Source organism: Lytechinus variegatus, chromosome 15 (assembly GCF_018143015.1).
Source record: "Lytechinus variegatus isolate NC3 chromosome 15, Lvar_3.0, whole genome shotgun sequence".
NCBI classification, from domain to species: Eukaryota; Metazoa; Echinodermata; class Echinoidea; order Temnopleuroida; family Toxopneustidae; genus Lytechinus; species Lytechinus variegatus.
Genome location: NC_054754.1, coordinates 26,004,605 through 26,018,002, shown reverse-complemented (window position 1 = coordinate 26,018,002; position 13,398 = coordinate 26,004,605). Strand labels below are relative to the sequence as shown.

Here is a 13,398-nt window from a genome sequence, read left to right as displayed (position 1 = left end):
GTCTTGTAACACAGACCCTACTTTGTATTTTTACACAAAAAGTGAGTAAAAAAATAAGAACACGTTTCAGTTTTGATTAGGTCAATAACAGTATACAAAAATGTTTGATATATGTTGGTTGAAAACACAGAGTAATCAGAGCATTTCGTAAAATCGAGATTTTGTTCTTTGCAATTTTGAGAGAGAATTACATATGACTAAAATAAAAGACTACGACACGCTGCCAGGCCAGCCCACGACTTCGACATGAATAATTCATGAGCGCACTCCATGGAAACGCGCTCGTTGATTGTCATCAAGGCGATACGGCCACGGTGAAGTGGCTGCTATTTTTCTGTAAAATTTGTAATATCTTGAAACGAAAATGACATCGAGAGAAGATACCAAATCGTACCTGTCCAGGAATGAGATACCTCAACTTTTTGAGGTGAGTGTTCGTGTAGTTTTATTGTTTGATACATTTGAATTTCGATTTACAATTTAGGAATTTGCAGTTTAGCGAGTCTTTAGTCCCACGTATAGGAATTGCAGTTGAGATGATTGCTTTAAAGCCTCAGCTCAGCTCCGCGACCGTGCAGCTGCTGCAGTGAAACGAGAGGTATCGGCCTTCGGTCTTGTTCATGATCATGCTCTTGATTGACCCTTTGAAATTTTGAGAATTCACTTACATGTTTGTCATGTGTACCCTTTTGTCTGGTTGAGTGATGAGTAGATTTATAGTCATAGATCTCTATATTTTTTTTTGTCCTGGGCCTGGCTTCGGCCTTCGCCTTCACTTCAGACGAGCCTGGAGGCGTCTGGGGACTAGGCTACTCTACGTAGCCGGGTTACTCCCCACTGACGCCTGGCGCACTCATCCTACGAACGAGGTTGAATATATAGGCTTCCACACACCAAGGGAAAAGGCAACTATAAAATTGCGCCAAACTGCTAGTTATGTTAAGAATCTGAGGTTAACACTTCTGTACATCATTGGGTAAAAATATAGGTTGGAAATGTTTGGCAAAAAATGGATAGTTATGGTTACAAAATATTAAAAAATGCAATAAAAAGATAATAGTAGAACACTCATGGTTTCAAATCGTCTCGTGTGTGAAGGATTCATATGCACCTGGTGCACGCGAATCTTTCACACCCTTTTTACTAAAATAACTATGACTTTACATCGTAGCTAAGCATCATATTTATTCTATGACACTACCGTACCATATGTTTGTTGAATTCTGTTTGGTGTTGTTTTTAATAAAATAAGAGCATTTTTCGTGATCTTCACGTAGATGCCTCTTGATCAGCGTTGATATCAACTTTTGCCTAAAGAGGGCGCGCGATATTATTTCAAAGTCGGTAGGCACTTAAGAACCAAGTTTGAAAGGATACTCGTAAAATTATGTCACTCTCGCCGATGAATATTCATTAGATCGTGGTCGTGCGTGTTCAATACACACTGAGTGCATGCATGCAGAGAGTTTTTATTGAACACGCACGACCACGATCTAATGATTATTCATTGCGAGAGTGACGTAATTTTACGAGTGTCCTTTCAAACTTGGTTCTTAAGTGCCTACCGTACCTTTGTTTACGGCGTTGCAAGCTAGCTGCATTCTAGGCGATCAACATTATTTTCTTGCTCGTTCAATCCACTTTCATCATCATCTTGTCAAAAGATGGCGTACTTTACCAATAAGTATATACATGAGATGCAACCTGTTGATTTTTGGTACAATTTCCTATTATGCGCTGACGACTTGAATTGAGAATGTTCGATACGAAAAATTGCTTTTCGATTGTTGTTTGCGTACTTTCCACCGCAGTATTAAGGACGGATCGAACAGAGTATCCTGGTTGAGACTTGGAGGTAAGCGATAAAAACACTTTTATAAATAATTTCCAATTCATTGAAAAAAAATTTAAATCATAAAAACAAATTTCCATTAGTGGAGAAATACTCAAATGTTTGGCGCTTTTCATTCCCTCACATTCGTGTGATGAATGAAAACGTCAAAGTCCACTATGAAACCACATGCGTTGTGCGAGGTTAGTATTACTAACCTCGCATGTTGTGTGAGTGATAGTAGAAAAGAGTTTACTCACATTTGTTGTCATTGCCATCTTTGAGCCTTTGTTAATGTTGTTGTTGAATATGATGGCACTCTTCAATCTCTCCAGATTATACGCGCCAGTTGCTTTCGTAAGTAGGACGTCGTTGGCAAAGGATATCCACACGATGTCAAACCATTGGTGACGATTATGTGACGTATTAATATAGATTAGTCACCCATCCACCGATTATATTACTAGTAGTAGGTCCTATCACATTAAACATTTTTGAGGAATAAACATTTTAATACAAATAGGGAAATTAAATATTATATATGATTCTTCGTTAATGCAACCTAGTTACTAGACCAAAAGCTTCGGACTCTGTTTTGTTGGTTGTTCAGCTGAACTTCGTTGGCTTCACTCACCAAATACAGAGACCGAAGTTCTAGCGCGATCTGTACAGGGGACTCAATGGCCATATGTTTATGTACTTAAGATCGGATAAAACGGGGAAGTGAATTTGCGCGACAGCCGAGGTAAGTCACTGTTTTTGTTCCTTTTAACTTCATTTTTCTCCGTTTTTTGGCAATTGATGCCAAGAGGGAATATGAATTTGCACTCTGGTCACTATAATTTTTGAAATTTTTATTCATTAAAGACAAAAATTGAAAAGCCCCGACAGGGGGATTTTGCATTGCAAGTCCCCTAATGGTGGCTGCACGATAGCGAGCCGTCTGTGTACGAGGAGAAATAAAAAAATTGTTTAAAAAACTCCTCGAAACAGACGGCTGCCAGCTGTCTACCTAGTTACGTGACGCGTATAGAGGGCGGCAAAATCATGAGCGGTGCTACTGCTAGATTAGAAAGTGCTAAAATGTCCCGCTTCAACCACTGAACTAGAAATACATACATGTATATCTGTTTCGAGGAGTTTTAAACATTTTTAATTGTTTGAAAATTTCTCCTCGTACACAGACGGCTCGCTATCGTGCAGCCATCATTAGGGGGTTAACAATGCAAAATCTCCCCAACGGGGCTCATTAATTTTTGTTTTTATTTCATAAAAATATATAAAAAGAACTGTACCAGAATAAAGATTATTATTCCCTTTTGGCCTGAAATGCACCAAAATGGGGAAAAATAAAGTTAAAAGGGGGAAAAACAGTGACTTACTTTGGCTGTCGTGCAACTTTACTTCCCTGTTTTATCTGAACTTAATACAGGGATGCCAGTTTTCAGGCAAATTCAGGCTCTGGCAATTTATTTTCAGGCCATAGTTATAGCATTTTTGTGTACAAAATATTGTATTCTAGGTGATTTTCAGGCCCTCTAATCAGTTCCAACTGGCATCCCCATTAATACATAAACATATGGCCACTGAGTCCCCTGTACAGATCGAGCTAGAACTTCGGACTTTGTAATTTTGGTGAGTGGAGCCAACAGAGTTCAGCGGAATAACCAACATTAAGAGAGACCAAAGCTTTTGGTGTAGTATTTCTGTAGACTTCTATAAATGTTGAATATATTGATGTTAAAAAAAAGAATTGAAAAAAATATGGTAGATCTATTATGGTAATTATTTCCTTACTAAGCTAAGATAACCAGGAGCTTGTTTTTGCCAAATATCGGCCTCTGAACTCTGAGTTTGTGTGCTGCGATAGATTTTGATGATTTAAGTCACGCTCTAATCCCCAAAATAATTGCTTGATTTTTGAGAAAACAACTTATTTCAGTAGCGCAAAGGACGATTTTGATTATAGATACCATCAATAATTTTGATATAGAAATTTTGATTTACAGAATAAAGCCATATTTTGGTATGTATTCAACTTTTCCTTCCTAAATCTCTTAGATGTTAGATAACTCTTGATAAACCTTCTCCATATTTTTTTTGCAATTATAGTGGAGGGGCCATATATGGAAGTCTTGCCAAATTGGTAAATAATATTAATAGTTATTTGCTTAGCAAACAGACCTCTTTCAGCTAAAAAAAAATCAGGCGTCTTCACTCAGCTTTGCATACGTGTGCCTCCATTCTGAAAACCGAGCGCGTGCACGTTTACAGCACACATTTCCAACTCAATCAGCTGAGAAGTGAGATGTACAATATTTGGGAAAGTGCCATATTTGGAAGGGTGTCGAATTTCCTGCCATGGGGAAACCCTGTGGCGGCCATTACAGATTTTTTTGCGATAGATCGAACATGCATTCTCGGCGGCGATATTTTGGCTACAAGCACTTCCCCTTGCGAGAGTTTTTTTTGGGGTCATCAATCTTTTGGAGTCCAAGCTTAGTGAGGGTCATAAGAATCTTTGGAAGTCAAACTTGTGGATTTTACCACTGGAATAATTTTTTTGAGCAGCAACTTGGGTCTACTTTGTATCTTGTATCACATGCATGCAAGTCTTTCGCCAGTGCAGGTCCCTATAGTTGTGGAAAGGGGGTTGGAAGTCGTTTTCGTCCAATATTTGGGCATTCTACTCTGTTTTTGACAATGTCAGTGACTGAATAAGTGAATGACTTGCTTGATCTGTCTTTGAACTATTGTTACGTATTTCCTGACAGACAGTGACACTTTAATCTTTTTCATGTTCTCCTTTTTAGTTCCCCCTCAATCCTCTTCTCATCCTTTTTCTTTTTCTTCTTGCTTTTTTTGTTTCCTCTTCCTCTTTTCATATGACTGAGTTGACATATTAAGGGCGATATCACTGATCATTTTGTATGAGTTTCAGGTCACAAAACAAAGTCAAAGGTCATTTTTTAGGGTCATTGTCACTGTGACCATATCTAAAACTTCTGGTTATGATTTTGAATTTTCAAAATAATATTGAAAGTATGGTCTATATATCCTTTGGCATATTGTGAGTATTATCAGGTATTGGTCAAATGTATGGAATTTCAGGTCATTAGGTGAAGGTCAAAGGTCATTGGAGGTCAGTGAAACTTAGTATCTTATTAGCAAAACATTTTAATTTTGTTGTGAACTATTATTCATCTTGGTTTCTTTCAAAGTCAGCACTGCTGCTATATTTGCATACATGGACATGCAGGTGTTCCACTTGGAAGACATTCTGTCCAATCGATTGCCTCATTATTTAGGGGAAATGATTTTGATGTTGCCAGATTTATTTCCAATTTTGCATAATAGATGGACAGAAACTGTCACTTATGATTTTGAATATATACATGTAGTGAGCGACCTTGTTCAAATTGAATTTGAAAGCCATCATGGTCTAAAAGTTGAAGAGAAGTCTTTAGACTGATATACAGTAGGCCTATATGTGAAATGTCTTTCAGAAGGGATCAAGAGAGAAAGATAGAGGGATGGAGATTGCAGGATGTTAGTCGTTTTTTTCAGATGGTAATAAACTCTTCAGCAGGCCTTACAGTAGGCCTACATGTATATTTACAGAGGAGATCCTTGCATTAGCCTTTAAAGGGGAAGTTCACCCTAAAGAAAACTTTGTTATAAAAATAGCACAAAAAATAGTAAAAAATATTGGTGAAGGTTTGAGGAAAATCCGTTAAAGAGTAAGAAAGTTATTAGAGTTCAAAGTTTTGGATTTGTGACGTCATAAATGAGCAGAGCCCCATGTTATGCAGGGTTATGTAATATAAAACGCATGAATTTCAAATTTTGTATGGTTCCAGATGACTTTATTTTGTTTTCTATTCATGATCGGGTGTGAAATGATTGTTCTATTTATATACAACAGGTACAGTGAAAACCATTTTCAATTTTCTGAGAAAATGACATTTCATTGATTTTTTACCATTCGCTATGTAGGAATGCTGCTCACAGATGACATCACAAATCCAATAATTGAAATTCTAATAACTTTTTAATTATTTGATGAATTTTCTCAAACCTTCAGCAATGTTTTATTATTTTTTTCTGCTATTTTTATAATAAACTTTTTGTCAGGGTGAACTTCCCCTTTAATGTTAAAAAAATAATTTTCTCGAGTTGAATTGCAATTCAAGTTCAAACTTTTTGTTTCTTGACAAAGTGCATATGTACAGCAGACTGTAAAGCATGATCCAATCTTTTTAATACATGGGTATAAAGAGTATAGAACTTAGTTGCTGATACCTGATTCATGTACATGTACAGATGGTGGTCATAATGATCTTTGCTCTCCTTCATTCTTACAGAGTCTGATGACAGGGCTGATGTACCACAAACCCGAGAACCATGTTGAGTACATGTTGAACTGTCTTAAGAAGGTACAAGGCGAGCCAGATAAGACCAACTCGGTCAAATGGAACACGTTCGTTGAAAATGTCAAGCGGACCAGTCCTCTACCTCCTATCCAGCCTGACAATGGGGAAAGGCAGCCCACCTTCACCACAGGTGAGAATTGTTCCTTAATATTCTTGTACCCACAAAAAGTGAAATCATGGTTTACTGCATTCAAAATGAAAAAATAAATTATAAGCTTCTTGTATTCTCAACAGCCTACAATATAACATATTTGGGAACCAACCTTTATTTGCTATTTCAAATACATGTACACTTGCATCTTATTTTCTTAAGAAGCTGTAGTCATATCAGTTGAATTGTTTGAAAGTGTCATTGTGGCCACATGAAAGTGCCTGATTAATAGCTTATATTTACCCAGGGGAGGTAAGTAGCTACTTTTAAAAGTTTATTATTACCCCCTCCTTTCTTATATGCCAAGCACTTGGCTAGATGGTAGATGGTCTCATTTTCATTAGTCTTCAGTGCATGTATGTGTGACTTAACTGGCCAGGGATCGAATCGATGGGTGCTTTATTACTGAGCCACCATGTTTTCCAACTCGCATTTTCAAATGTACTACATGTATCATGAGGGCATACTGTACTGTCTGTACATAGTGTATGCTTTTTAGACTGTATGTCATCCTCCTGAGTTTTATTTGTGCAATATGGACCATGCCCGTTAGGAAATACTGGCAAAAATCAAAAGAAAAGAAACATTTCAACTATCGGGCCATAACTTGCTTTCGGCTGGACTTTCTTTTTTATCTGTCACCTTGTTCAACTAAACTCGCCCTGTTTGTTTATAAGGACCTAATGTACATGTGTATTAAATGGTCTTTAATTCAATGAAGCCACAATCAATATTATTGATTACTTCTCCCAAAGGTGAAAAGAAAACTCCCTCTTTGTGAAATGTGCAGGAGTGGCCAATTCATAAAGAGATAAAACACTTTGATTGCTACTTTTAACAAGTGTGGATAGTGGATAGTACATATATATAGCTGATTTAAGTTGATGAATTAGTGCACAATATTTGTTTAGATCATTACAAATAGATGAAAAGTGAAAACAAAGTGAAGGAGAAGATACAAAAGGAGTGAGAACAAGTCTGAAAAGGATACTGAGAACGAGTAGAATGAGAACAAGCAAGAAAATGCAGAAGCAAGATGAAGAGGCATTCAAAAAGAAAACAAACAGGAGGGTTGAAATAGAGAAAGAAGAGGAAGAAGGAGAAGAAGAGAAAGAAGAAGAAGAAGACCATGAAGAAGAAGAAGAAGAAGAGGGAGCAGAAGAAGAAGAGGAGGAAGAGGGGGAGGAAGAGGGGGAGAAGATGAAGAAGAGGAGGAAGAAGAAGAGGAGGAAGAAGAAGACAATGAAGAAGAGGAAGAAAAGGAATAAGAGGAAGAAGAAGAGGAAGAAGAAGAGGAGGAAGAAGAAGAAGAGAAAGAGGAAGAGGAGAAGGAAGAGGAGGAGGAAGATGGGGGAGAAGATGAAGAAGAGGAGGAGAAAGAAGAAGAGGGGGAAGAAGACGATGAAGAGAAAGAAGGAGAAGAAGAAGAAGGAAAGGAAGAAGAAGGAGAAGAAGGAGGAGAAGAAGAAGAGGATAAAGAAGAGGAGAGAGGAAGAGGAGGAGGAGGAAAGAAAAAAAAAGAATGAATGAAAGAAGAAGGAGGAAGAGAAAAGAAAACAATAAAAAGAGCAGAAAAGGATAAGGAGTGATTTAGGAGGAGGGTGTACCATGATTCAACAATTAGAGAAAAAAAATTTTGGTTCAATTATTTGTTCAAGTGATAGCCATAATTCAAGATCTCTAGATGTAAATTCTCCTGTTAATCTACATATGTATGGCCCATGATATTATCTGTATGGATCATACATGCTCAAAACATCCATATTGTGAGTTTTTTATTCTCTTTAATGAAAAACCAGCTCAAAAATATAGTTGGTTCAAAAATTTTTGGTTCAATTATTTGTTCAAGTGATAGCCATAATTCAAGATCTCTAGATGTAAATTCTCCTGTTAATCTACATATGTATGGCCCATGATATTATCTGTATGGATCATACATGCTCAAAACACCCATATTGTGAGTTTTTTATTCTCTTTAATGAAAAACCAGCTCAAAAATATAGTTGTCTTCACATGTACTTTTCAGTTCAATAGTGGACATGGCATACAGCATGGAGCTTCAATCTTTCAGATGTACTGTATGTTGAGTGTACTCTGATTCTTTACTTGAAAATTATAACATTACTTTTTTTTATTCAGACACTATTTTCTTGTTACCCATCAAGAAGACGGTGGTGCCTGTGTGTTCGGTTGTGGGTACTGTATTTTTTCTTGGAATATATTTTGTACAGCTGTACTTAAAACACAAGTGCATTATCAAAGGGAGTTTAATTGCCTCTCTATAGCAGTCTAAGATAGCAGTTATCAGCTTCAAGGAACCTGCAGACATTACAAACTGCTTTTTATGCAGGTTCATTCATATTTCACTTAATTTACCGCCATAATCTTTTGTATTTTGTATGTAATCAAATGTATTTCTTGTATTACATGTATGTTATTATTTTGCTATCTTGTGAAGTATGAAAATAAATTCAATTCAATGAAATTCTTGGTCACCTAAGAGTAAAATACAGTTCTTAATCTTATTTAGATTTAACTGAAAGTATTCCATTTTGTTTTTTCTCTCTCGGTTTTAGAACCAAGTCTTGCTGATATGAAGCGATTAAGTCCACTGCCTCCAATTTCTCCCAAACCAAATCTATCCCATGTACGCATTATTCTTGTCATTGGTAAGTTATCTATTTTCCTTTTCATGTTATTCATTCAGTAATTTTGTCAAATGAAGTAAAGTACATAATATGTACAGTACCTACACTCTATTATGTAAAAGACTTTATCTGGTCCCTAATTGCATTCCTCTCAGAGTGAGACGAGAGACTGGTTGTTTGGAGTGGAATTTCTTTTGAGAGTGGATTTACCTTTTTTTTTGGAGTGAAAATGTCTTAAACTTTACACTGTTCACTCCAGAGAGCTACATTTGTATATATGCACTCTCAAAAGTTGTAAATCCCATTCTAAAATGACTGGTCTTGTGTCTTCCTTTGAGAGGAGTGCAATTAGGGCCCAGGGGCCCCGTTTCATAAAGGACTCGCAACTGTTGTAACTTTTTCATTATGGCGACTACCATGGTAACCTAGATTATGATTGGCTGCTGAGTCCTGTTACCATGGTAGTTGCCATTATGACAAAGTTACAACAGTTGTAAGTCCTTTATGAAACGGGCCCTTGATTACCTCTTTTGCATTTAGAGTGTACTGTTTTAGATTTTTATTTCAATATCAATTTCATCTTGCAATGAATTCAAGCTTTCAAAATGGACTTGTACAGGTACCAAAACTTAAAGCATACTATTCTCTTACTCTTCATGTTCAATAATGTGAATAGTTGATATTCTTCAATGAGAAAATTTTATGAGAATTACTGTACAAGGGAGATGCATGTATCATATGTATTTAATTTGATAGTAAGAAAATTCCACATTTATGGAACAACCTTCCTACTGTTATACTGATCATCATGTGTAATAGCTAAATTCACTGCTCATACATGTATGTAATTCACTGGTGACATTTCAGCAATAATTGGAACTGTATTGTGCGCTTCACTGTGCGGTTGCTAAGCAATAATACTCAATCAAATATTCAAAGGCAGCGGTACAGCGTATACTACATTGATCTCCTTACAAAATACATATGTGACAACATGTACATGAAGGTCTTCTTTTATAGAAGTTTAGTTTTGTATTTTTTAAAAAGAAACTGACAATTTGGCCTGCAGTGATTATTCACTTTGATCGTTGTGCATTTAAAATGTTCTAAGGGGGGGGGGGTGGTAACATGCTGCCTTAAAACAATAAAACCACATTTTTAGTAACATAACCAAATTTGAATATCGTTTCATATTTTGCCCTACTGTTTCTTTTTTTGCCTAATCTCAAATAGCATATAAACTAAAATGTAAAGCAAGCTATTATTTGTTTGCATAATTGCAAACAGTCTAGGACACTTTGAGATTCTTTTAAATTCATTGATGAATACTCCTCAATTCAATTAACTTTATTGGTAGAGTGGATCTGTTTGATTAAATAATTGACCTTGCTCCCTCTTTAATCTTTATTTAATCTTAAATGAAAAAGAAAAAAGGCTATATATAAAAAAGAAAGAAAAAGGTTATTCACCAAAAAATAAGGAATACAGTAATTCATTAGGGCAATGGGTACATGTGAAAATGCACACATGCATATATCCACATTGTTCAGCACCTTTGTTTCACACAAGCTCCAGGTGGATTTTAAGTCTTAACAAAACTTCAATAATAGGAACATCTGACCTTTAAAAACATGTTGCAAATTGATAATTGCAGTCGTCAGTTTTCACACGCAGGCACACACCCTCCCCTCACCTCCTCGATCTATTCCCCAACTCAAACTGTATTGATGTAGACCTATAAAAGAGTGTTTCAAATAACGGAAGACACTTGCAGTTAAAAAAATGTGAAATTATTTCACAATACATACAGTATTTCTGTTTTGCTGTCTATCCAAAAGAAATAGAAATTTCATCAAAATTTCCATTTTGTTGTTTTTCAAATTCTTGATAATGATAAAAAGCATTCTTATTTTAGGTTATTAATACAATATTTTGTATGAGGGACTTTCTTTTTATGTAATGAAGGTATTTGAAATAAAAATAGTGACATTTGCTTCCATTATCTAAATTGTAATTGTCTTCTATTAAAACAATCAATTTCCTTCTGCAAATTTATGATAATGACATTGGGCAGAGGTACTTTTTACAAATTACAATTTATCCTCCTTGTATTTGTATGGTATGCATTCTTACCCCTGTCAATATGCACAAATATTGTCACAAAAATTTATATAAAGCAAGACATTACGCCAGGCATATACGGTGTACATACACAAATTAATTCTAGTACATGCAGTGTAATCATGCAATTGTGCAAGTGCATTTTAATCATCATAATTGCTAATCCAATAAATGATTCAATCCTTTCTGAAATATGCCTGTGCAGCCACTTAAATTCTTTATACATGTAGATGCAAAGACACTTAGGCCTATATTCTGAAATCTGTTTTAACATTTTTTATGGGAAGGTTAGATTATATTTACATTATTTGTTTCTCATGTTATAACTTTGTTCTTTTCCTTCGCTTAATTTTAATGGTAAAAAAATAATTTTCCTGACAGTTATAAATAACCTGTGTATCAAATGAGCTGATAAATAGAACTTTTATGTTTATAATATAGTCTCAATCTGCTATCCATCTTTAAACCACAACTGTATAGTTAAAATAACTGCAGAATACAGGCCTTAAAGACACTTGATATAAACTAGACTATGTACATACAGTAGCTGCATGCAGTGTTCACATGAACATAGACCAATACTTGTTCTGTAATGTGATCGTTTTGATTGCTTATTTAATTATAATTCAATCCACTTTTCTTACATCAGGTGGCCCTGGGAGTGGGAAGGGCACTCAATGCGCCAAGATCACTGAGCGTTACCAAGGTTACATCCATCTATCGCTAGGGACGGCGCTGAGGAGGAAGGTTGCCAAGTTTATGGAAGACGATTCGTGGAAAAGTGTAGCTGATCTCCTCAAGACGGGAGGCCTTGTCAAAGATGTGAGTCAGAATCCTCCAAATTTTCTCAAGATTTTTATTCAATTTTCAATTCAAGTCAATTTGCATTTATTCCATTCTCATTTACAATAAAAAACATGAGACACTATATTAACAACTAAATGTAAAAATGAAAATGAATCTTGAAAGTGGGAACTGCATAAATAAAGCCTAGAGGCCTTGTACAAGCACTTTTGATCATACTCTTGCAATGAATGTTCAATATTTGAGAAGTAAATTGGGATCTATGTATCTATGTAGAATGATAGGCAGGTGCCAGTTATGTTAGGTTACACTTCGTAATTCCGAAGCTTCGTAATTCCGAAGGTTCGTATTTCCGAAACATGTAAATTGCCTATACCTCGATGTTCGTTAATCTGAAAAAGAAAAAGGGTTCGTTAATCCGAACATTTGTGGCGTTATTCCGACGGTTCGTTATTCCGAAGGTTCGATAATCCGAAAATGAAATAAGGTTCGTTGTTCCGAAGGTTCGATAATCCGAAAACGAAATAAGGTTCGTTGTTCCGAAGGTTCGTTAATCCGAAAACGAAATAAGGTTCGTTGTTCCGAAGGTTCGTTAATCCGAAAACGAAATAAGGTTCGTTGTTCCGAAGGTTCGTTAATCCGAAAACAAAATAAGGTTTGTTTTTCCGAAGGTTCGTTAATCCGAAAACGAAATAAGGTTCGTTAATCCGAAAACGAAATAAGGTTCGTTAATCCGAAAACGAAATAAGGTTCGTTAATCCGAAAACAAAATAAGGTTCGTTAATCCGAAAAATGAAAACCGGGAAAGCAGAGGCAAGGGGAGGGGGCGGGGGACACTGTTGCCGTTCAATTGTTATGAGGATGGGAAGGCAAGGGCGGCCGAACGAATTTTCGTTTGGGGGTAAAGCCAAAAAATGAAACTCATACGTCAAAATGGACACTTTGGTGATATTTTCCCTTAAGATTATCATCTGCTTGAAGTCATTGTGTTTGATAGTGATTAAGTAGAGAAAAACCTTTTTTGAAGTGATTTCTTATTATGGCAAAACGTATATTTAGGCTTTATTTTTCGGGAGAGAGTGTAATGAGCGAGCGGCTTGGTAAAATAAATTCAAAGGTGAAGTTGTAAAACGTTTTTGGGGGTCAATTATTCTTAAAATGGCATAATTGCGAGGTGTTGCAAGCGTGAATCACAAGCTAAAACTTTAGGGTATTTCAATAAAAAATGAAAATAAGTTTTTAAAAATCCGAGCAGATTTCTGCTGTCATTAAAAAGATGTGCATCTAACTAAAAAATTAACACGAGCGCAAAACGCAGCTTAAACATACTGACCAGAAAAGGAACCTGTTAAAGAAAGCATTTAGTGACCTCTTTAGGATGCATATTTCACCAATCGAATGAGAGTGCGA

General features: G+C 36.0%; 1 protein-coding gene across 1 annotated transcript in view; it reads left to right on the top strand.

Annotated features, from left to right (window-relative positions):
- Nucleotides 1-264: 264 nt before the first annotated feature.
- Nucleotides 265-13,398, top strand: part of LOC121428479 (adenylate kinase isoenzyme 5-like) — a 34,187-nt gene continuing 21,053 nt past the window's right edge. The window contains exons 1-4 of the mRNA XM_041625106.1: nt 265-427; nt 6,196-6,394; nt 8,992-9,084; nt 11,834-12,006. Of these exons, the coding sequence (XP_041481040.1) occupies nt 365-427; nt 6,196-6,394; nt 8,992-9,084; nt 11,834-12,006 (528 nt within the window). The 5' untranslated portion in view covers nt 265-364. The remainder of the gene's footprint in view (nt 428-6,195; nt 6,395-8,991; nt 9,085-11,833; nt 12,007-13,398) is intronic.